At 50.6% G+C, this 25,322-nt stretch overlaps 1 protein-coding gene across 1 annotated transcript in view; it reads right to left on the reverse strand.

Annotated features, from left to right (window-relative positions):
* Window positions 1-13,186, reverse strand: part of BAZ1B (bromodomain adjacent to zinc finger domain 1B) — a 43,090-nt gene extending 29,904 nt beyond the window's left edge. Inside the window, exons 1-6 of the mRNA XM_032707613.1 lie at window positions 12,928-13,186; window positions 6,969-7,085; window positions 4,748-4,892; window positions 3,887-4,085; window positions 1,052-1,173; window positions 67-264 (exon numbers count right to left, since the gene is read on the reverse strand). Of these exons, the coding sequence (XP_032563504.1) occupies window positions 67-264; window positions 1,052-1,173; window positions 3,887-4,085; window positions 4,748-4,892; window positions 6,969-7,085; window positions 12,928-13,040 (894 nt within the window). The 5' untranslated portion in view covers window positions 13,041-13,186. The remainder of the gene's footprint in view (window positions 1-66; window positions 265-1,051; window positions 1,174-3,886; window positions 4,086-4,747; window positions 4,893-6,968; window positions 7,086-12,927) is intronic.
* Window positions 13,187-25,322: the final 12,136 nt, after the last annotated feature.

The following is a 25,322-nucleotide window of genomic DNA, read 5'->3' on the forward strand; positions in this document are numbered from 1 at the left end:
TCTCTGCTGAAACTAAGAGTGTAGAGCGAGTGTGACAGCAAAGGAGGTACTTTTAGGAATTCTTACCTTATGTGGGTCAAGCAAGAAGTCACTGAATTTACTGGGCAGAGAGTATTTCTTCACCAGCTCATCCTCCACGACCCACGGGGCGTTCTCGCAGGTGCCGGCGCGGAGCGCGTTGTGCCGGATGAAGTACCTCAGGATCTCCTTGTTGGGAGGGCGCTCTGTACGGACCAGGCTGTCTGCTGGAACGTTGCTGATGATCTGGGAGATCACAAACAGACAGGCTGTTAATGATTAGCTTCTAATCACATCATCGCTACAGATCATGCAGCTAAAAAGAGCAAGACTGTTGTATTGCTTCATGTCCACTAACTCCTCACTCTTTCAAAGCTCTCTTGGAAAGACTCAAACCAAACGGAACTTGCAGAACTGAGATGGAGATTGGTAGAAGAATCAGTCAGTCAAAACAGCTAAAACCATGAGTTCATGTTGCAGATTTCTTTCCAGAGCCCACTGCTTTATCTCCAACCTTCCTCCAGCTTGTGCTTGGTTTGCTACTGGCTTAAAAGCTTTTACGTATTCATGTTTATTTTGTTTTGATTTTTTCCTGAGACTACAGGAACAACTCTACATGTGGTACTCATTAAATGGAGGTCAGCACTGCCTCTCTTGTCAAATTAGCAAAGAGCTGACAGAAAGCACAGAGCAGTGAGGCAGTTACCCAGCACTTACTTCCCAAAGCACTGCTACCTCTGACTCGGAGCAGCTCAGAACAAGAGCTGCCACTCATGATTTAACTGGTCTCATTAACTGCCTGACCAGAGATGAGCCACTTAACAGCAACCACTCTAAAGCCCTGTGACTCAGTGTGTGGTACCAGGTGTTTCCATGCACAAAACCCAATTACAGATAGAAACAGCCAGGCTGGTCAGCCCTAAAGACAACTCTCCTGCTTCCAATGCCACATTGTGCTGTATAATCACTGATAATGATTAATTAAACTTGCATATTCACGTTATAACAGAAAGGACTCGTGCAGACAACTCACCTTATCTTCATTTTTCAGTTTCACATCGTATTTGTGTGGCAGGAATTTAGGTGGAACCCACTTCCTTTCTTCCTTCTTCAAAGAAGTGGGAAGCTTCCGAGGAGACCTACGGGCTCGATCATCTGGTAAAGCAAAGTGAGACATGGTCTTCACATTACAGTAAACCAAAAAAGATAAAAGCACCCTGCTCCTCACTATCTGTACAGTGTTAAACCAGAATATCAGGAAAATATCCCAAACTGGGTTTTACAGTATCCTAAAGAATCCTGGGAATGGAGGCCCTAACCAGCCCTGAGGTAGGGGGCAACATATTTTTCAAGGAGTATAAAGCATCATCTGCATTTAAACCCATCTCTCTGCAGAGAGCTTTGCAATGGGAGAAAATGTCTACACAATTCACCAAGGGGACACCTTCCACAAGCCCAGGTTGCACCAACCTGGCCTTGGACACTTCTAGGGATGGGGCAGTCACAGCTTCTCTGGGCAACCTGTGCCAGGGCCTCCCCACCCTCACAGGGAACAGTTTCTTCCCAACATCCAATCTAAATTTACCTCCTTCAGCTTAAAGCTCAAGCTGCAGAACCTGCCTTCAGCAGTTCACCATCCATTTTCAGGACAATCTAACCTTTCCTCTCACTTGTGCAGATTTTCCAGAGTTCACTCCCTAAGCACCTAACAGTACATTGTCAATCCAGATTGCACAAATGATGCAATAAAGCTGGCATAAAGCCTTATTTTTAGCTTCTGAAGGTGAGCAGACTCCTAACCAGAGAGACTGAAATTCTCTTTGTCCCTTTTCTCCTCCAAGAAAACAAACAAGTTTGACACAAGTATTAATAAAACTGCCAAGGTTCACTCTGCCCCCTCGTGTGTGCACAGGCAGACACAGTTCTTACATCACAGACAGAGCCTGTTACTGCTTCCAAACACTCACTCTCATGTAGTGACTTCAAATCACATCCCCAGTGGTCAAGTGTGAACATGATTAGAGAGAAAAACTCCAGGTCAGTGTGTTTGGGAACCCCCAGGCTCCATATCCTGTTTCTGTGGGTGCAGTTCAGCACTGGAACCCACCAAGTGTCAGCACTTTGCTACTTCTGCAGCCTGCTGTGCAACTGTAACAAATGCTACACAATTATTTTAACACATTCTGGAATAATTTGACTCAATAATGATTTCAATAATTTGATAACGTCATAATTCAGTAATTACTGTGAACCTAAGTTCTATGAAAACCCAGAATATAAAAGCATTAGCAGTAAAATATCCTTTCAATAAAAGCATACGTACAAGCAGTTAAGAGATGAGTGCTTACTGCTTTTCCTGCTTAGGTTATGACTATCCCAGAATCTTGGGTTGGAAAATGCTGAGGTTCACCTTTTCCAGAAAGGGAAGGACAGTCCCAGCTCACAGAGGTGACTAAACACAGGCCAGAACCAGCTGAGTCAGAGGCTGAAATAGGAGCAGGAAGCCCCATTCCCGTGATATCCAACCTTGGAGCACTGCACTGGCAATGCCAGTAGGAGCACAGCTGGACACAGCTGCTGGAATACCACACGATGGACCACGGTAAACCTTTACTAAAACACCCAGGTCTAAAAATGCTGCTGTAAATTCAGTCACTGAGCATTTTTAAAGTAAAAAGTACTTCCTATGCCTTGCACGGCCCTCAACAAAATATATATGTATATATAAATAATTCAGTACCACTGGCCCCTCTCCCAGCACAACTCCTGTTTCAAAGGATGTGTATATAAGGCCAGATTGTTTCTACACCACCATTTTTTTTCCTTCCTGGTTCTACAGGGCACTGCAATGAAATCAGAACAGCTCAGAACATTTTCCAGTACCATCAGAAAGAGCTGGCAATTATTAGGACTAGAGTTTGGTAGAGCTTGTTTTCCACTCCTGACTTTGCTATTTGCTTGCTGGGCTGCTTTCAGAGTTTCCTCTTCCCCCCATCAGAGGTCACACACACACACCTTCCCCAGATGCTGGAGTGGCTATTTACAAATGCCAACAGTTTATTCCATTTACAAGCCTTTAAAATTAAGCTCTCCAGCTTAATTTTAAAATTTTAAATTTAATTTTAAAATTAAGCTGTGAAACTGGTTTTTTTTTGTTTGTTTGAAAACACTTTTTGAAATCTATTTTAAAGAATCTTTTAATTCCATTTTTAAGAAGTCACACAGGACAACTTATTGGGGTTTTCTTTCAACACCACCTTCTCAGAGCCAAGAAAAACCCTGGATATCACTGCTTAGTTCTGCAGCAAGGAGGAGCAGGTAAGAGAGGAGAACAAGGTTTCAAAGCATGTTTTATTTTGAACCCTTAAAAAAAATTAATATGCGTTTTTCTGCATGAATTTTGCCTCAGCATTTGAAAATTGGAAAGGGGATAAACCAAACAGGAAAAAACCCAACACTTATTTTTTATGACAACTGGGGACATAAAGAGACTTACAGCTTGCCTCTGACTGCAGAAGAACAGGCTTTGGAGCTGTTTGGTTTGCACTGAGGATGAACATCAGAGCAAAAACTTGATTTTGCAAGAACTTTTACTGCTCCCCTCACTTTTTTTTTTAAATACACTTGTTATACTTTAGAAGTTTATACATTTCATTACACCTTAGAGCGACAGCACATTTTCTGCTTTAAAGCAGGCAAGAAGAGCTGAAAGGCAAGTGATGCCCCCAAAATTCAGCCCTAACATGGACAATTTCAGGATTTCATCCCATAACACTCTTTAAACGTTCACAGCCCAGGCCTGAGACATCCATACACTCCAACACTCACTGCCAGGTGCTACCTACTGCCACGCTGCCTCCCTACTTACTCATGCTTTCCCTCCTGTTGTCATCCTCCTTCAGGAGAGCTTCCTTCTGGTTGTCCTGGGCTGCCTGGCTGGAGTTCTCCTTGTCACTGGATGGGGAATCACAGGCTCCATCGGATTTCTTTTCCGAGGCCTCTTCATCAACTTTCTCCAGGGGATGGATCTTCACAACCTTCACAGGCAACATTTTCTCCTTGCCAACCTGCAGGGAAATATTGGTGAACAGTGGACCTGAGCAAGACACCTGAGCTAATGGGCTTTAGCACTAAGAGGAAAGGAAAAAACAAAAAAAAAATTCCAGTTTGGGAGGAACTTTCTAATCATTAGAGGTTTTTTAGAGATTTTTTAGAGTAACTTGTTGACTTCAAGTTACATTCATTTAAGACTACTGCTCCTTCTAGGAATGTGTCAGGTGAAAAGATTGTGGAAGATGGTACTTTTTAACTTCTTTTAACTACAGTAGGTATTTATTTACACTTAAGTAAATACACAGACCATCACATATATTTAAGCACTGTAAGGGTTGTATCTGTTTCCCTGTGCAAACACACAGATCAGTATTTTACTCTTGCCATCATCCCAGGATCCTGGAATGGTTTGGATTGGAGGGACCTTAAAGATCATCCAGTTCCAACCTCCTGCCATGGGCAGGGACACCTTCCACTGGGAAGTATGGGATATCCACAGGCTTCTGCTTATGGAACCATTTTCCATCCAAAAGCAGGTGATGCCACTGGGATTCTATAGAAAAGAAACTCACCATCCTTCTGACAGTGTGAGCAGCCAACAGATGCCTCCCATCTCCTGCCTTCAGCTACCTGGAATTAGCAGAAGCATGGGATAAAATGGAAAACAGGTCCTTACCTCAAAGTCACACTCTTCTCCCACTGCGAATTTGGTCATGATCTCCAGCCAGGCTGCATCCACCAACTTTTCCAAAGACACCGTGTTGTGGTGGACAATTTCCAGGACCTGTTTCTCATACCAGATGGGGAATTCCTCCTTCAAGCTGAGCAAGCACAGAAGAAGTTTTCATCATTCAGGGGATAAAAGCTGAAATGCAAAGTAGCCTCCCATTTCCCAGTTCCAGGAATGTTAACAGCCAGGACAATGTCTGGGGCAGATGCCCCATTAGCACAAAGACATCCAAGGGCTTTTTGCTGCTCCCCCTCCCCCAGGTGTTAGCTGGCATGACAATACAAATTATCCAGATTCTTCCCAGAAGGAATGCCATAAACACTCAGGAAGAGCAGCACTGACTGTGAGCCCTTTCATGCTGGTTATTACTGTTTATTAGATATTAAATATATATATCAAGACCATGTCATTATTCTGGGGCTTGTTACTTTTAAAATGTTTGCCTCCAACACCTCAATGCTGAGGAAGATTTTTCCTCTGCCAACACAGTAAAAAAAAAAAAGACAGAGGCAGGTTTACCCATCTTTCCACAGAAAAATATCTTGAGTGTTTCACCATGTCAGCATCTTCAGACTTATTCATACAAAGGAGAGAAACACTGTGACAAATTTACTTCCCTGATTTCCTCTCTAAAAGGTGAGGTCAGTTGGCTGACAGGGGCACTAAGAAATCTGTTGCATAAAGCCTTGTGGCTACAAAGTAAAGTCCGTTTCAAGTTACCGTCAGGAGGAACAAAATACTCCATTTTTCCAAAACACTTTTCGGCTTCCCAGCCTCAGGGATCCATGGCTGAGAACCCTCAGCTGCATCTGCAGTGCTACAACTGCCATGAACAAATTTATCCCGTTAGCAAACTGCCTAAATGGACTTTTTTATCCAGCCTAGTGTCAGGTATTAAAGCAGCCAAACTGCCTGGGAAGCTTTGCATCCCATTTCAAAGAGACAAGACCAAAATCTCATTTCACAGAGTCTTTTTTTTCCCCCCAAATTAGAGAGACTGTGGCTAAATTTGTTACCAAGAAACCTTCCATTTATATTTCATTGACATTTCTTCAATTTTGTTTTCAGAAGTGGCCAACCAATCCAACATGGATAACCAAAAGGAAGCAGCACTGAACCAGTGACTTTTGATTCAGGATTATAAATTTATGGAGCTGGCTCTGCACCCTCCTCTCAAACAAGAACAGCAGGAAGCAAAGCCTGAAGGCAGCAGTGTGTCAGCCTTCACAGAAATTAGGACTATTAGCAAATGGGTTTCTTATTTGTTGACTTTAAGGTTGTGATTAAGCCCAAATGATGGGGAAATTCTCCTTAGGGCAAAGGCTGTGAACTCTTTGCCAATGAATCAGAAATGTGAAGAGAGGCAGCAGAAAATTTTGCCTCTTAGGTGGTACTGCTGATACTCTGCTCAGTCTAAATCCAGGGAAAAATGTCCCACAAGTCCAGGTCACGAGTTTACAAAATGGAGAAACACGTCTTTTGTTAGGCAAAATTCCTACAATTTGGTAATCACACAAACTGTGTGTTATATGTGTTGGTTGAGCCAAGGACCTGCACCTTTACAGCAAATTCACTTCTGTAGCCATGCTGGATCTCATCCAAGGATTCCTGTGGGCTAAAGGGGGAGGTCAGGGCCACAGCAGCCCGGAGGAACACTGGGGGTCTGCACAGAGCAAGGACTCTCTCGCTGCTTTCCCTCAGCTCTTTGCTGTTTCAAGCAGTGCAGTTCCCTAAATCTCACGACAACACTTTTCTTTTTAATTTAGTACAACAACTCTAATGCAGATTCAGAAAAAATAATTACAGGTGTGGACCTGTTCGATGTGAAACTTCAACAGCTCTTTTTTATTTTATTTTTACTTTACATCCTTCAAGATTTAGGTTTTTTTCCCCTGAAATACTCCTATTATCCAAAGGGCTTTAAAACATGCCAAGTGCCATATGCTGAACTATTTTGGTTCAAGTAATACCAAAATAAGTAAATTACTCAACTACTAAGTAAATTAGTGATGGCATCAAAATTGGAACTTAATTTGCTTTCAGCTCCAAAATCCCCAGATCTACTTCCAGCTCCTTAGCTCACCTCAGTTACACAGCATTCCCAAGCACACTCTTCTGCCCCAACACCTAAAGACAGGCACAAATCCATGTCCCCACTGGTACTTACAGCTCAGCAACTTCCTGCTCCTCCTCCCAAGCCTCTTTGTGTGTCAGCTGGCTGCTTCCTGTGCTCTTGCACGTCCAGATCCGCTCGCTGTATCTCTCCAAACGCGCCTCGTACTCTCTGCACGAGCGGCAGCTCAGGAAAACAGGATTTATGCAGGGGAGAGCACAATCACAGCAGCACAAAACAGTCAGAGACAATGAAACCCTTGCTGCTGGAGTGCACAAAGGCTGAGGAGAGCCTCAGTACAGCCTGACCCCGTGTCTGCCACGGGGGTGCTGTGTTAAATCTGAGGTGCTGGTGCTTCCTGCAGCCGAAACGTCCTGCTCAGCCCTGGCACATGGAAGGTGCCACAGCACCGACAGCTCAGCTGTGCTGCACAAGGGGAACACGCAGGGCTGAACACTTCGTGGTGTTGCTAACTTACTTGGCAGCTTTTCCAGTCTGATTCCTTGGAAAACAGCATCAACATCATCACAGGCAAGTGCAGGAGGCACGACATGGATTGTTGCTAATGCCTGAGAGGAACTGCTGTGGCACTGCTGCTACCAATGCCTCAGGGTGGTGTTACCAACTCCAGACAGAAATTTAGCAGTCTGTCCAGCATCCCCAGTCTTTTGGGGGGGAAAAGGCCCAAAAGCTTTGAAACTGAAATCTCTAGAAAGGTCACTTTTCCTTTAGTTCTCAAAAAGAGCAGCCCCCTGTGTTTGCACAACGTGAGGCTCTCTCTCACCAACTACACCACCTGCTTCACAGAATCATGGAATGGTTTGGGTTGGAAGGGGTCTTGAAGATCATCCAGTTCCAACCCTCCTGCCATGGATTGGAACCTGCTACTAGCCCAGGTTGCTCCAAGCCCTGTCCAACCTGGCCTTGGACATTTCCAGGGATGGGGCAGCCACAGTTTCTCTGGGTCACCTGCGCCAGGGCCTCCCCACCCTCACAGGGAAGAACTTCTGCCCAATATCTAATATAAACCTACTCTTTTTTAGTTTGAATCCACTCCCCTTGTCCTGTCCCTCCATGCTCTTGTACAAAGTCCTTCCATCTCTCTTGGTGGTTCCCCTCAGGCACTGACACTCCTGTGTCCCAACCTGCCTCAAGGTCAGGATTAATGGGTGCCACGGGGGAGCAGAGAGCATTAGGAATGACAGCATTAGCCACTCTGCTGGGAGCATCTGTGGCCGCTCTCCCTGCTCCACCTGAGCAGTAATTAACACTCAGGGTAAAAGAGAGGAGCTACTTCACCCTCACTACGGACAGAAGATGCACAGGCACCATTATCAGCACGGAGTAAATCCACACCGATTTGCCCCATGCTCACCCATGGGAAGTTAAGTGGAGAAATCCTAAGAGAGGCAAGAAAAGCACCTTTTGCTCCTCCCTGCACAAGCTCTCCAGTGGCAAGGCCAGCATGGAGCATAAGGCACACTGGGAACAGCCACAGCTCATCCTGCTGCTGCACCAGCCCCCATTCCCAGAGTCCTGTGGGAACAGGCAGATTGCTCCACACTCCTGCACAGGCAGAGCCACCAGCCACAGCAAAGCACTCGGTGTATCCCACAGATGTGTTGTCTGTCAAGAATATTTTAGTGCAACCAACCTATTTTTTTCCTTTTTTAAGGTTCCTGTTAGGAAGCCAAGTTACAACTCCAACCAAGCCAATTTTCTTGGACGTTTTCCTCACAGCTCCAATTTAAAGCACAAGCTACAGCAGCTGCACTGTGGGTTCTGATGTACAGGTAACTTACAACTGGTGGTACACAAAAATATTAGCCAGGAACAGAGCAACCTCCAGAGGAGGCTGCTACAGTACCCCCCTTCCTGAAGCAGGTTGTAAAATCAAGGAGAAATCCTGTGGTTCCCCAGCCTACCCTGTTTGTGGGCTCTCCTGCAAATGAACAGCAATCTGACCAGTCACCACCCCACTAAGATTTGAGCCCTCTGGCCAATTCTTACCCTTCCTTGGGGTTTAAAAGATGCTCAGTTTTCCATAGAAACAAGAGGTGCTACAGGCAGCAGCAGGAAGTGCCATCGTTGGAGCAGAAGCAAGGAAAACCCACAGCTCCCAGGGAACTGCACAGCCCCACTGAGCAGCCCAGGAGTGCCATTGGGACATATGTTTGCAGTGATGCTGAGCAAGGAGGGGAAAAACATATAAAAAAATAAAATCAAACAAGAAACCAGGAGTCCTCCTTGAAATTACAGCCATCTGGCCCTGGCACAGGTTGCCCAGAGAAGCTGTGGCTGTCCCATCCCTGGAAGTGTCCAAGGCCAGGTTGGACAGGGTTTGGAGTAACCTGGGATAGTGGAAGGTGTCCCTGCCCATGGCAGAGGGGTGGAACAAGATGGGCTTTAAGGTCCTTTCCAGCTCAAATCACTCTTTGTGATTTATGTGGTTAATGATTGAATTAATGATTGAATTAACCATTTTAATAATGGCTCAATTGCAACCATAATACTATTCCTTCCTGTGCCTTTCCCACAAAGAACAGCATTAAAACCAAACCCAGTGCTAAAGGAGGGGCACACTTAAGGGTTCTGGACATGGCCTTATAAAACCTTCAGTAGTCTAACTATAATCAAATATTTAATATACAGGTGGGAAATAAAATTATGGTCTACTTCCCTCCTACATTTATCAACTTCCTCCTCTCTAGACCCGTGAGGAGATTCCTTTCCCTCCACCAAGGAGAGCAAATAAATGCTGATCTCCAGTTGAAAAATAATTGAATGATACATTTTTTTCCCATATCAGTAGGGAGATCCGAGAGAATTTTCCCTATGAATGTTCCCCTCCTTGAACACATCAATCAGAACAGGTTTAACTACACTGTGTCAGGACTCATATATCCCAGACCAGCCTGGCATTTCAAAGTAGCAGGTCTGACAATTCCCAATGCAGGAATAAAAAATACCCTGGACAGCAGCTACTTGTGAACATACTGCAAAAAGCCATGAATAACATGTATGTTAAATGAAACAGCTGACTGTAGCAGTTGATACATCTGTTTGCACCCCACTGCAGATCATTTAATGCTGAAAGGCAACAAAGTTCCAGCAAAAACAAAGTTTCATTAAAAACCCTTTTAAAGAAAAATGTTTACAATAACCAAGCTAACCACTGCACAAGACAACTGATAAGGGGAGAAAATGTTTACTTCTTCCTGGGTAATTTCTTGGAGAGCATCAGCATCAACTCCAGAACAGCTTTACAGTATGTGAATTCTTCCCAGTTGTATTAGACAGGAAGGCAAAAATCCCAGGAAAGTGGGTACATTTATACACTACTCCCTGGATGGGTGGCAGAGTTTTCTCCTAGACCTGCAGAGTGTGACACAACAGCGCCTTGGCTACCACCTTCCAGGCAGAGTTTGGCTCTTTGGGTGAGGATGTGACAGCCTTTAACCTGCCAAACCCAGTCCAACCCCTCCCGTTCCCTGTGCTGGCACCACGCACAAATATTAACTACAGACAGGCAGCAGGCTTTAATCCGGGGTGGAAACAACACACCTTCCCAAAACCACGCACTGAGGGCTGAGGGGAAGCTTTGGCTGGAACAGCCTGGGCTGGCTGAGCTCCCTGAGCCCAGCACCTCTCCCCAGCTGGCAGCAGTTTTCCAAACCAAAGGCACACTGCAGCAGTCCCACGTGCCCACAGCGGAGCTGACCCGGGTATTTGGGAGGCAGCAAATGCTCAGCACCAGCTGCACAGGTGACAGGGCTGTTCACGTGCAAAGCGCTGTCCTGACACCTCAGGTGTCCCGCAGCAGATCCCACTGAGCTCCCGCAAGGACAAGTCTATCTCTGGCTGCCCAGAGAAACCCCTGTCCCCACACCCACACGATTAGCAGGGCTCACTCCCAGGCAGACACCAGAAGCCCGAGGCTTTGCCAGGATGCAAAGGGCTCTACACAGCAGGGCTTCTCTTAAAAGGTTTTCACGGGATTTGGCAGTTAAAGGAAGCCACATAAAGCCACAAAGGAAAAACAGACCCAAATAAACACCTGAGCTCTGCTGACCAGCTTATCCCCCTCCCGCTGCTGCCAGACCCTTCCAGAACACATGCCCACGGGGCAGACGTCTCTCCTCATGCTCTGCACCCCAATCTCCATTTTTTTGTGCAACCCAACCTAAATCCCAACAAAACAAAGCCATAGGAACTTTCAATGCCTTTCAAATACCTCACTGGTAGTTGTGCAGTACAAGAACCCGCACAGCGTTGAGGGGAAGAGCTGATCAACAGCTTCCCAAGGTGGAAAAAGTCCAGGAGAATGTATTCTGCCAGGTCTTGGCATAAATGACACCAGGTGAAGACTCAGGTACCTCCTGGCACACCCTCAGCAGGCCCTTCCCATCCTCCAGAGCCATTCCTCCTCTGCACTATCTAGGATAAACAGAAGTGACCAAAAAAAACCCTCCAAGTCTTCCTTAGGCAGCATCTCCCTCCAACTTACTGGTTCATTTGCAATTTTCTGTTCCACTTTTGGCCTAGCATACATTATCCACAGTCAACAAGACAAGACAGAAACCCAACATTGCTTGGTTTCTCTTTTTAGCTTCATGACGTCTGCCTGCCAAGATGAACTTTCCAGAACGTGCTAGGCTGCCTCCCACAGCATCCCATGAAGTACTTTCTCCAGGAGAAGAGCATCTCTCCAGAACCTCAGTGCTTGCATTGGTTTCTTCTTTCCCTCTGATCCTGCAGCTAACACCCTCCCCTCTCAGCATAAGAAACCATCCCTTTTTTCCTTAATTTTAATACCACCCAAGTGTCTGCAGAAACATGTCCTCCACCTACTCACGGATCCACAAGAGCCACCCAACAGACTGGTGTTCTCAGAAGGTGCCCCACAACTCCCCTGTGCTGTTCCTACAAGGCAGACAAAGCTTAAAGCCACACACATCTTCTTTTGCAGAAGAAGCAATTAGGCTTAAACTCTTGCCTTTTTGATCACTTATCACTCCTCGAAAGGCAGGAGAAGGAACTGCCTGGTCAGGTGCATGACTGAGCTACTTTCAGTTTGCACACACACCACGAGCAGGTTGGTGTCACACACTGAACGCTTTAATCTGAAACACAGTTAAAAAGCAAGTCCCCAACACTCCACCCAACCTTGTTTTATTGGGCTGAATGCACTAGCAATGTCTATCTGCACTCAGGGATGCATTTTCCTCTTCAAAAGCCATCTGATCCTTCCTAGGGGCTCTCTCTGCCTGTTCTGCTCACTGCAGAAAGAAGACACTCTCCAACACAGGGGTTGTGGAAGTTCTGGAGCCCCCTCATCTCCTGCACTGCCAAGACCTCCAAACTGTGTTCCTATATTCAAGCAATCCCTCTCACTTCAGTCATGAATTCTTCAGATCTTGATCTTCGTAACACCCACACCAGCTCAGCCTCCTGGAGCACTGCCTGCAGGTCACAGCGCCGAGCTCCTGCCCCTGCAGCCCTGTTGGGAACCGGACAGGGCGCTGTGACAGTCACCTGCCTGGCCCGCGGCCGCTTCCTGCGCTCAAGGGCTGCCACACGCAGGGAAAAAAAATAATAAATACGCGTTTTTCAAGCAAAAACAGCCCAGGAGGGGATAACCACGCTGAGAACGAAAGCCTGGGCTGTGCACAGAGAGAGCTCCCGCCGCTGTTTGATTCCATAAACTAAAGTCCGTGGAAGGCTATGGTGCAAGTGCCCCCCCGCGCCCGCCGGCCCCCAATGCCCGTACCCCCTCCAAGAGCGCGGTATGTGCGCTCACGGCCCGCTCAGAGGGCCCCGGGCCCCGTTAGTCCCGCTCCTCCCGCCCGCCGGGAACCGGCCCCGGGACTGCCCAGGGAACAACGGCCCCGCCGCGCTCCCCTCACGGCCCCGCTCCCGCCCGGCCCCGCCGCCGCTTTGTTCGGCCCCGCCGCCCCGGAACCCGCGCCGGCCCCCCCCTCCCTTCCCCGGCGCCCCCGGTGCGTGCGGATACTCGCGGGTGCGGAAGGCCTCCTGCGTGTGGGGGATGACGAACCGCTCGCCGGGCTCTCCCGGCGGCAGCGGCTTGGCCAGCGGGAAGGGCTTGCGGCCGAGCAGCGGCGCCATGGCGGGGGCCCGGCCGGGTGGGGGGTGTGTGGGGAGGGGGGGGGGGGTGCCCGGGCGGGACGGTTGAAAAATGGCGGGAGATTCCGCTCCCCCTCACGGCGGGCGGCGGGACCGGCCCCGCGCGCGCGCCCCGCGCCCTGCCGCCCCGCCCCGCGCGCGCCCGCCCCCCGCGCCGCGGCCGCGCCCGCCCATTGGCCGCCCCGCCGCGCCGCCGGACGCCGATTGGTAGAGTCGCCCGTCCGTCGCGCCACCCGGCCCCGCCCCGCCCCGCGCGCCGGGGTGAGAGGTCGCGTTATGTAAGCGGCGGCGCCTCCATTTTGTGGGAGCCCACCCCCCTACCCCCCGTTATCAGCCCGCCTCCTCCGCGGCGCGACGGCCAATCGGAGCGCGCTCTGGCCCCCGCCCGCGCCAGGGTGGCCAATCAGAGCGCGCCCCGGCCACCTTCCCCCCCCCCGCCGCCTCGCGCCCATCCGGGTACCGCGGCGGGGCCGCGCGCCGGGCTTTGTCCTCCGCGGGCGGCGCGGGGCATTGTGGGACTGTGGGGGCTTGTGAGGCCGCCGCCGCCACCGCCCCCTCAGGGAGCTCCAGGCCCGGAGCGGCCCCTCTGTGTCCCCTCCATGTTCTTGCCGGGTCCCGCCGCTGCACGGGACAGGGGAGCGGCGGCTCCGGCAGGCCGGGCCCCGGGGCGGGAGAGGAGGAGGAGGAGGAGGAGGAGGAGGAGGGAGCCGCGGCCTCGGGGCTCTGTGGGCAGCGGGGCGGGAGGCCCGGGCACCCCGCGGGTGCCGCTCCTGGGAAAGGAGGGAAGACACAAATTCGAGATTAGTGGGGGGTTTTGTGCTTTTTGGGTTGTGCCTGTGGAGTTTTTGTGGCATGAGCGTTCCCCAGGGATCGGAGGGGCAGCAGCCGCAGCGGGAGCTGTGACCCCAAACGCCTTTCCCAGGGGCGGGAAAGCAGGTTTGTGTTGAGTGCACAAGTACATTTCAGCGATCCTGGGTCTGCCTTGTACAGCCCTGCTGTGGCTGCTGCAGGATAAGAAGCAGCAGCCCTGGCAAACGTTAGAATCGTAAAATGCCAGAATGCTTTCTATTGGAAGGGACCTTAAAGCCCATTCAGTTCCACCCCATGGAAGGGACACTTTCCACTATCCCAGGTTGCTCCAAGCCCCGTCCAACCTGGCCTTAGACACTTGCAGGGATGGGGCAGCCACAGCTTCTCTGGGCAACCTGTGCCAGGGCCTCACCACCCTCACAGGGAAGGATTCCTTCCCAGTATCCCATCTAACCCTGCTCCCTGGCAGCCACAGGGACACTCATGTTAACCCCTTGCACTGGGGGCTGTTTGCCCCGGGGGGGTTGGCAGGAGGGGATGTACAAACTGGGACCAGTTCTGCTCTGGAGCGACAGAACTAACGGTGTCATTCCTTTCCTTAGCAGACAGGAGAGTAACTGGATCCCATACAATATTCTCCAGACTGTAAATGTAATTGCCAGATTTTTATCATGTAATTACCAGATGATTATCATGTGTTTACCAGGTTGCTTTACCAGAAGGAGGATCCCATTATTTCTGCTGGTGGAGTAATAAAAGCACTTAACTTCCCCGGGCACACACACTGGTTTGAGGTGTTGTGTAACCTTGGGAAGAGATTTGTGCTGTGAGTATCCCTGGAACACACCAGTTACATAACGGAGCACTGAGAGGTGTTTGTGGGTAACAGAAATCCACTGCATTTTCCGCAGCGCTGTCAAGGGTTTAAGGGGCAGGAGTGGTGACATTGTAACATAAGCGTTCACTTGTGTTATCTTATTGCCATTCTACAATGGAACAGGTTGCCCAGAGAAGCTGTGGCTGCCCCATTCCTGGAAATATCCAAGGCCAGGTTGGAGCAACCTGGGATAGGGGAAGATGTCCCTGCCCATGGTGGGGGGTGGAGCCAGATGACCTTTGAGGTCCCTTCCACCTCAAACAATTCTGGGATTCTATGACTCTCTTTACTACCAGAACAGATATTTAATGCCATAAATCCACTGGTGAGTGTAAGAGTGGCTTATTCCTGTTCCATTTACTGGATTTCCAGTGCTCCTCTAGGGTGCTGTAGGAGGTGTTTTAAAGCACAGGCAGCTCCCAGCCGGTGAAACAGGTTCTCATGGTGCTTTCCCTAGAGCTTGGCCTCATTCTGTGTCATTTTGTCAGAACTTGGAGTGCCTGAGCTGAAATTCCCTGTGGCATATTCCTACCTCTCTGGGCTGCAGGGCAGGGTGGGGAGGAGAGGGAAAAGTGGAGTGTAATGAGGAGGGATTTGGGGGGCAGGTACAGACCTGGGGAGCAGTATAATTTGGGGAGGAGACTTGGCTGAAAGGCAGCGTTGAGTGAACGCGGCCCCTCTGTGGGCTCAGACACTGTGGAGACACGGGAGGGGGAGTGGCAGCATGAGGGGAAAGGGGCAGCGAGCACTGGGGTCATCCTTGGGCAGGGAGCAGATCCAGGGGAGCTGGAGGCAGGGCAGGGAGCCGAGGGAGGCGGAACCACCACAGGGAGGAGTGGGAGGATGAGCTGCCTGTGTCCCCTCCATCCAGTGTGGAGCCACATGCCTGCTGCTCCGTGGCAAATCATGGGGCCGTGGGGCACAGCAGCCCTCCGGTGTCGGTGCAGGGCTGTGTGGTGAAGGTCTGGTGTCCCTCAGGTATTTTTTCAGGCTGGGAAATGGGTACAGTTCTGACAGAGGTTGAACACACACCGATCAGAGAGCTGCTCGTTGACCCTTCTGCTGAGGGACCCGAGGGCTGGGTTTCTGTTCAGGGGCGGTACCTGCCGTCACAGAGGCTTCTCAGCCTCCGAGTTACTCCGGCGTGATTTCCCGAGGCTGTCGCACACCGAGTCTCCCCGTGCCCAGGAGATGGCAGTCCTGCATTGGGACAGGGAGTGCAGCTCCTCTGAGGGCACCAGAGGTTTCCTGAAGACGAAGTCCTGGGCTGCGTGTTTGGCTCTGCTGGCGAGGGGAAGGCTACGGCTGCAGGGACTGGTGGTCTGTGCTGTCGTGGGTGATCCCGAAGCAGGGGTGGTGAGCCGTGAGGACAGTCTGTGCTCAGCAGGGGGTATTCCTGGGTGTGTATTGATGACACGAACCTCAGCTGTGGGTCGGTGTCACTGTCAAGGAGTTATCACCACAGCTTTATGCAGCTTCAGCTCCTCCAGGTGTGAAGGCTTTAATCACAGCCAGATAAAAGTGTCCTTGTGAGGATGGAGCCCACCATCATGGAGCCTCACCACTGTCTGCCTCTTCCCAGCCATGGCTGGTGCCTTAAACATTCCAACAGGGAGTGCACGATGGAAACCATCGTCCCCCTGCTCCCCACTTACAGCCCTCAGCTGTTGTTGTCCTTCCCCTCGGTCCCCATCCTCCCTCTCCTTCACCAGCATTCCCAAGTCACCCCTGTCCTGCCCGGGGCTCTCCAGCCCCTTCCCAGCCTGGCTCAGAGGCTGTGCCCTCTCTCCATCTCCCATCCCACACACCTTTGGTCTGTGGGAGGTGACATTCTCAGAGGGGCAAGAGGAACAGCAGAGCTGAGCAAGGGGCACAATCCTGGAGGGGTGCTTGGAGCCATCCATGATGCTCAGCCCTTCACAGAGGTCACTGGAGAGAACCAGCAACAATCTGGCACCTAATTCTACATTACTGGAAACTTGGCTCTGCTGTTACAGAGCAGGAGCCACTTGGAGTGACTTTCACTCTTGGGATGATGGCAAAAGATCTGTTTGCTAAGCAAAATGTCCAATCCATTATGGGAATCCATCGTTGAACCCATCCCAGTTCTCTCTTCATGAGGGATAAGTGACAAACACGTTGGGCAGTGCCACCCCCTTGGGCACAAGCTGATGTGCCTCAGCTTCCAGGTGCCTGTCCTGCAGCTTCAAAATTCTTCTTGCCTTTATTGTTCTCCTTGGAAGTCGGTCATCAATGCTGGTGTCAGGGATGTGGTGCTGCACAGAGCACCTGCAGAGGGGCTTCGGGTCACAGATACACTGCAAACAGAGCTTCTAAATCTGGAGACAGCTGGGCCCAAAGGGAGCCAACCAAAAAGAGCATCTTCTCAAATGTGAAGATCCCCGGGGTGAGAAACCAGCTAGGGAAAGGTCTGACCTTCAAAGCAAGAAAGCAAACTTCATGGGATTATTTTTAGAGTAGAAACAGAGCTCTGTAGTGGGAAGTGCTGTCACAATGCTCTGCTCAGCACTCCAAAAATTGGTGGTTGTAGTCATATTGCAGAGCCATAAACTCCTTTGGGGAATGAAGCCTCTTCATCCCTTTTCTCTTTAAAATCACATAAGCAAGTCTTAAAAATTCCCCTCTTGAAATTCTGTGTTTTAGTAGATGCTTTCTGATCTTTACTCTTTAAACTTTGCAAATGTTTATGGTTGTATAAAGCTGAACTGAAGCTGTCAGTTATTCCTTGGTCACTCTCCTACTTAAGGAGGAAACACTTTGTTGTTCTTCAAACGTTTGCAACCCTAAGAGCTCCTTTTCAAATGTTTCTTTGTGAATAAAGACGACCTGTGCCTTTACATCCCAGCTGCCAGATGCCATCTCCGTGTGAACAGGGAGATAAATCCATGTACAAACACACGCACACGAGACCTTCCTCAGACTGGATGCTGAGGGTAGAAAAACCCTTTCAGCATGAAATATTTGCATAAGTTGGGGGATTAAGTTGTTATCTCGTGATTCTTTTGCAAACTATGGACCAGAAGACAGCTGCTCTCCTGGCCAGCCAGTCCTTCCTTTGATGCCTGGCTCTGGCTGAAGGCTGGTTAAGAAGCACTGGCACTTAAAAGGGCTGTTTTAAAGTTGAAAGATGTCCAGAGAGGAAACAGAAGCTTTTGGACTCACTTGAAACAACCTTCCACTGCTGTTAAACCCTGGTGGAACTGAGGGGATTTATCTGAGAAAAGGAGTTGAATGCAGGGAGGCAATGAAGCCGCATCCCTGGGGATGTTCTCAGATTTTCCCTCTGCAGAGACAAAAGCAGATTTACAATGTGTGAGAGTGAGACTGAGGAGCTGTGACCTGGAGGAGCTGGTGAGTGGTGGGAGAGGTGACACGTGGGGCTGGCCATGGTCTGGCTCATGGCCAGGCAGTGCAGAGATGGGGCTCGTGCCCCAGCTCTCCTGGCCTGAGGGCACCTGGGGAGATGCTGCATTGATGACGTTCCCAGCAGCTTCCAAACACACTCAGAGGTGTTTGACCTTCTGGTTTGCAAAGCCCTTCTCCGGGTCATGGACTCCCTGCCACGATGGACCTGTGGTGACACAGGATCCCTGGGCACAGCATCTTGCTGTTCTTGGGATCTGCACTTGAAAACTGTTTGTTCTTGTGTTCCTACACCTAAAGCAGTGATGTTCCTCAGTCAGATTCCCCATCCCTCCCCTGCAATCCAGACCTCCAGGTTATCCCATCCTGCTCCTCCAGGCTGGTGGCAACCAGTGATTCAAGGACCAGCAGAAGCCAAGTGCCCCAGGGTCAGTTATAATCCTAAATGTGACTTTGGCCATGTGGGTCATGATGTGCCTCTCCCCTACACCCCAAGTAGCTGCCAGGATCCAAAATCAGGGATTGCCCTCATCCCAGTGCCTGCTGGACCACACAGTTCCAGGCTCAGCATTGGCTCCCTGGGCATCCTGCTGGCAGGAGCCTCCAGAAATGACACAGGACCTGGGAGCAGGACAAAGCCCTGGATGGGTGGCCAAGGCTGCCACCCCACTGTCCCTACTGATGCTTTGCACCCACAGGGCCTTGCATTCGGAGCTGCAGGCAGCCAATGGCCTCTTGTCTTTCAGATAAAAAGGAGAGAGCTGATTAATCCTGGAGCTGGAAGAGCTGTAGAGAGAGGACTTCAGGGAGGATTTAGTTAGCAGTGGCCCAGATACATCAAACCATCTCCTGCATAAAGCCATATCCCATTACTGCTCCTCTGTGCAGCACAGCTTATGGTACTTATCCTATTAGAAGCCTGACAGTGCTATGATATATTCCAAGGAGTCTGTGATAAACTTCCTGTCGCTGTTTTTCCTGACTGATTCCAGTCAATCACCTCCAGTGGAACACTGTGTCCCTGCCAGGTGGGCAGGATCCTGGTGGGGTGGGCAGAGCAGCACCTGAGGAGTTCACAGGGTTAGGAAAACCACAGACTTCCAGTGAATGTCCCCAAACATCCCCTGCTTCACTGACCCTCTCCTTTGTAGCTATGTGGGCAAGAAGTAGGGAGCTAAGGGCACCTCTGAGCCTGGAGGTGGCCTTCACACCTGACCAGAGCACCCAAGTGTCCCTTTGGAAAGGGGTCCTCTCCCCTCTCTTTGCTGTCCCCTACGTGGTAAGAAATTGCTCTGGCCTAAAAGCAGCATTTTTTAGAGTCTGGGGAGTGGGCAGGGAAGTTCTTCCATGTGCACTGTGCTTCCATGACTGGGGAATTGAGAGGCCCCTCCAAGGGCCCAGTCACACAGCTCTCCCTGCAGCACTCAGTGTTGGCCAAGGGGGGACAATGTCAAGCTGCTGTTCCGTCAGTTTTCCCTTTTTGGGGAAAACTGCTTGGTGACCCCAGCAGGGGGGCATGGTGCCTCCTCCTGGCACAGTGTCCATATCCCTGCTGAGGAATTGCTTCAGGTCCCCCAGGAGCCAGGGCCTCTCCCAGGCCACCCATCAGCTCTTACCACTGCAGGCCACGAGGCTGGACCACCACGCTGCTGAATCTCTCCTGAGGCAAAGTCCAGCTTGGAGAGGACCTGCAGGCTCCTGTGGTGTGGGAAGTGGGACAGGGCAGTAATTGCTGCAGTCAGCCTGGCTGAGCCCTGCCAGGCCTGTAGCTGTAGCCAAATTGTTAGGACAGGGTAGGAAGAACAAACCACTTTGCTGCCCAACACCTGGGAAGGTATTTCATGACAGGAGTAGCTTTGATCTCAAAATATCTCCAACCTGTGGGCAGAGGGAAGAGGCTGCTGTAGTGCAGTGCTGTAGCTCTGCAAAGAAATGCTGTTCTGCTGAGCTGATGAGTCCTGGCACCCGCGTTGCTGTGGGGCTGCACACGCCCTGAGTGCATGTGAAAACTCACTGGCTTGAAAGTAAAAGGGTGTTAGAAGTGCCTCTTTGGAGGATGACCCCAGGATGATGGGAGGACATCTTGTATCATCTTATTTTTGCCATCCTTGGGGTTGGAATACAAAGGATTTGTCTGGAGAGCTGGGTACTGTCACTAATGCTGGCAAATGCAAACGTCCTTGTGTTTCATCCCTGTGTCCCTGCAGTGACCTTGTGCTTGCTGTGCCAAGGGGTGGCACCACAAACCTGGCCAGGTGCAGGGGGAACACGGTGATGTGCAGGGGTTGAGGACACCGGGAAGATACCAAAGCTCAGCACAGCTCTTATACATGGATATGAATAAGGGAGAAAAGGGGATAGAATCAGAGAACTTGGGTAACATTTTTAATTTAACTCCAGTAAAATCCCTCCTGAGCTGCTCTTGTCACACCCAATCTGGTGCTGACATTGCCTTTCTAAAGCTGTGTTCAGACCTGCTCCAGCCTGCCCATGGGGGCTGTGTCTGCACTCTCAGCTCCTCCAGCCCGTGTTCTCCAAGGATTTGCAGTACCTGCAGCACACACAGTGGTGATGAGATCTGTGAGGTGGCTCTTGATGATCCCACTCATTCCCTGGGCTGAATCGTCATGGACACAGAGCCCGCGTGGCAGACCCGGGACTCTGCTTCCCCATCAGGGGAGATCAAGTGTTAAATCATCACAGTGACAGCACAGAGCTACCAAGGTGCTCTTGGCCTTGTAACCAGTGGCAATACAGTCCCAGTCTGGAAGGTGGAAGGCGATGAACAGCCCCTCTCTCATCCCTGATCCCAGTGTCCTCCTCAGAGCGGCTCCCGCTCCCAGCTCGCCCACAGCCACGGGCAGCAGCTGCCTCACTGCACAGCACAGCTGCTGCTCCCTGCAGCCAGGAGTCCCTCAAAGGGTTCTGTTCCTTGCTGCACATTTGCTAACCATCACATCCCTCTTTTTGGAGCAATTTCTGCCTCAATGGCACGTTTACACACTGGTCGAGTGCTTCTGCATATCTGTGTTCCTTTTCACTGCTGTCCCAGTCAATAGTCACAGGATTTAGGAGGACTTCAGGATATTGCAGGTAGGTGATGTGGTTATATCATACCTGCTGTCCCGCAATGTCCTTTGGGCTCACAGGGGAGCATAAAACCTGTTCCACAGGGAAGAGGGAACTACTCAGATGCTCCCAGGGAAGTGAGACACCAGCCCCAGGGGTCTTCTGGCCACAAACAGCTGTGGGGAAGGGGCTCTGCCTGCTGACAACCCTGAGGTGTTTCTGTCTCAGAGTTCAGAGCAGGAGCACCTTGCACAGGGTCTCTGCCTGCTCCTGTCCCCAACTGCCACAGGGGCTGCAGACAGCACAGAGGGGAGGCACCGTCCTGCCTTTGCCTCTTTGAATCTGAAAACAAGATTTCAAAGTGCCATAAAATTCATGTGTGGGAAGAACATCCTGGCTCCTGTGGTCCATCCCTCTGGATGTGACCCCTGCACAGAGGGGCAGCAGGATGAGTCCATTGGTGTCCTAAGGTTCCCCTGGCAGGAGGATGTGATCTGGGAGCCCCCAAGCCAAGGATAAGTAAGGGAAGCACCCTCTCCTCAAAAACCTCTGCATGACCCCTCCTTCCTGTGCCTAACAGCACCCTCAAAATGCTCCCTGCTCTCTCCAAGAGCTGCAGAACAACAGAGGCTGAGGCTTAACATAGTCAGCTTTAGCAAAGAAAGTCTGCAGGCTTAGCACAGGTCATGTGTGCCCTACAGGTCCCAGGAAAGGGGGTATTTGTGAGGTCTTTTATGTCTTTAGGGATTTTAGGACCATGTGTGAGAGGTCTTGTTTGAGAAGGAGGGACTCAGGTCTGAACTAGCAGGGAAGAGCAAAGCCAGGGAGCACGGGAAGGGCTCAGGGAGCTCTGGCACAAAGAGTCAGCAGGTGAGGGAACAGAACAGGATTTGCATGAATTTATGTCAGAGCTCAGCATTACAGCTCAGGTCAGGCAGAAGCCTTCCAGCAGGACCTGCTGGCTCTGCCAGGGTCAAGCCTGTGGACACAATGGATCCATCACTTAGGCCACCAACCCTCCCGGAAAGCAGCAATTCCCACAACAATCATGGCTTTACATTTTCCTGAAAGGATCAAGGGGAGGTTCAGGTTGCATATTAGGAAAAATTTCTTCACTGAAAGAGTGGTTAAACATTGGCCCAGGCTGCCCAGGGCAGTGGTGGAATCACCATCCCTAGAGGGGTTTAACAGATATGTGGATGTGGCACTTGGGGACACGGGTTAGTGGTGGGAATGGTTGGACTTGATGATCCCAGAGGGCTTTTCCAACCCTAATGATTCTATGATACTTTCTCATCTTTGAGGGCAGAACCCTCCAGCAGATGCCAACCATTCCAGCTTTCAGCCTCTGTGGCACTGATGTGCTAAAGATGCCTCCAGGGGCACGTGAGTGCCTTTGGCTCAGGGAGATGAGAGCTGTCTCCTCATCAGTACAGAGACACGAGCTAGCAAATAAAAACCAGCGCAAACAAATCCTTTCTTACCTTGTTGTGCTTGTGTGGGATTTTTTACACTGTGGTTTTACTGGGATTGCATGTCTGCCTTGCAACGTGGGAGTTCTTCCTGCCTCCTACCACCTCCTGCTCAGGCCCCTCTGCAGTGATTCATGAGGTGTGTGACAGGCAGGAGTAGGCAGCTGCCAGCTCGGAATGGAGACCAAACCCAGTGTAGGAAATAATGACCTAAATAAAATGTTCCTCGGTTCTCAAACTTGGCAATTTCTTGTGGCATTTAGGAATCTTTTGGGGGTTTTTTGGGGGTAACTCTCTTGCCTTGAGATAGGTGTGGAGATGTGTGATTAAAGGGACCCCCTCTGCTAATGCCCCCTCACCCCAGGACCAGTGGTTGGGTGCCCACCATGCACCCCAGGCAGCAGCACCCACCTGTGGTGGGCTCCTGGCACAACATTTCCTGTCCATGGCAGGAAGGATGATTCCATTGGATATTCCATCCTCGTGGCGACTCTCCTTAGTGAGATGCAAAAAAGCATTTTTTGTGCAATGTCCCCTTGTTATCTTTAACCAGTGTGACTTTGGTGAAGTGGGGGTGGCTGTCCCCCTCTGCCCTTGTGAGACCCCACCTGCAGAGCTGCCTCCAGCTCTGGGGTCCTCAGCACAGGAAAGATGTGGAGCTGCTGAAGCAAGTCCAGAGGGGGCCAGGGAGATGTTTTGAGCAGTGGAGCCCCTCTGGTCTGGATCCAGGCTGGGAGAGCTGGGGCTGTTCACCTGGAGAAGAGAAGGCTCTGGGGAAACCTTAGAGTCCCTTCCCGTGCCTAAAGGGGCTCCAGGAGAGCTGGAGAGGGACTTGGAACAAGGGACGGAGGGACAGGACAAGGGGGAATGGCTTCAAAATGCCAGAGGGCAGGGTTAGATGGGATATTGGGAAGGAATCCTTCCCTGTGAGGGTGGGGAGGCCCTGGCACAGGTTGGGCAGAGAAGCTGTGGCTGCCCCATCCCTGGAAGTGTCCAAGGCCAGGTTGGACAGGGCTTGGGAGCGACCTGGGATAGTGAAAGGTGTCCCAGCCCATGGCAGGGGGTGGAAGGAGAGGATCTTTAAGGTCCCTTCCAACCCAAACCACTCTGTGAGTCACTGAAGTGATATCTCACTTTTACTACAAGCTCCAGGGCCGTGTGTGTCCTCAGGTCTATCCTGCTCTCTCCAGGGAGGCTCAGCTTGTCCCGTAGTAACAGAAACACTCTGTGGCTTCCAGCCCTCTCCAGCAGGCTCCTCTTTCTGGGCAGGCAAGCAGGCACCCACGACCATCATGAAACACTCAAAGTGCAAAGTCCATGTGAAAAGAAGGGATTTGAGAAATGGAGTCTCACTGTTACATTTCTGCCGGTCCCCAGAGGGTGCTCTCGCCCCGGGTTTGCCAGGCAGCTTCCAGTGGGAAGGAAGTCTGGCAGGCGAATCCATAAGTATTCCCATAAAGAGCCCAGCAGGCGAATCCATAAGTATTCCCATAAAGAGCCCAGCTGCAGGCTGCAATTTTTTGCTCCACATTTGTTGCTCTGTTCAGCTGCCCCACGGAGTGCTGAGAGTCCACCAGCACCGTTTGCTCACACAGGAGTGTGAGTGGGGAAGAAGGTACCAAGAACCTCATTGGATAAAGCATCAGGAACACACAGAGTGGTTTGGCTTGGAAGTGACCTCAAAGCCCATCTCGTTCCACCCCCTGCCCTGGGCTGGGACACCTGCCACTATCCCAGGTTGCTCCAAGCCCCGTCGAACCTGGCCTTGGACACTTCCAGGGATGGGGCAGCCACAGCTTCTCTGGGCAAGCAGAGAATATATAACAGAAACAGGCAGAAAGAATACAACATATTTCTCTGAAGTAGGGTTTTCCAACCTGTCCAAAAGGATTTAATGTGAGCCTCAGAATCATCTTCTAAGGAATGTTGTGAGCTTGCACAAGAGGGAATGATGAGTTCAGGAACACAGATTTGAGGCCATTCTGATTCTGTTGGGAGGGGAGAGGGGAGAGTGGGATGCTGGCAGGGAGAGGCAGCAAAAAGCAAAGAGATGGGAGAGTGCTGAGCTGCTTGTCCCAGGCATCCACCTGTCCTCAGCATGGCTGCATATCATTCACAGGGAAAAAGGGAATGACAGAAAGACATAATTTGCTTCTTTTTCCAGATCTTTTATTCATCTGCAGCCAAAGAAGGAAAGCGCAAAGACTTTCTCTGCCAATTCTTGCACGGGCCTGAGGAACAGATGTCCAGATGGTTCTGACAGGCTGGGGATGACTCTTACCCTGAGGGCTTGGAAGGTTTCACTCTGTGCCCACCAAGGCCTGTGCAATGGGTGGCTGAGGGTGAACTTGTACCTTTGTCCTCAGTTCCCATCAGTCAGCCCTGCTTTGGACACACAGAGAATTTTAACAGCTCCAGTCCTCCATCAGTTTGTCCAATTCCTTATTGAGTCCATTTAGACTTCTGGTTTCACAACATTCTGAGATGAACTTGCCATTCCTTTGCCTGGTACCCCCACAATCACAGAATCACACAATAGTGAAGGTTGGAAGGGACCTCTGGAGATCATCTAGTCTGACTACCAGCTGTGAAAATGCAGAATAACCATCTTTAACTGTTCCCTGTTCCTACTGCATCCATGTCTGCATCCCC

This window comes from Chiroxiphia lanceolata, chromosome 20 (genome assembly GCF_009829145.1).
Source record: "Chiroxiphia lanceolata isolate bChiLan1 chromosome 20, bChiLan1.pri, whole genome shotgun sequence".
Taxonomy (NCBI): domain Eukaryota; kingdom Metazoa; phylum Chordata; class Aves; order Passeriformes; family Pipridae; genus Chiroxiphia; species Chiroxiphia lanceolata.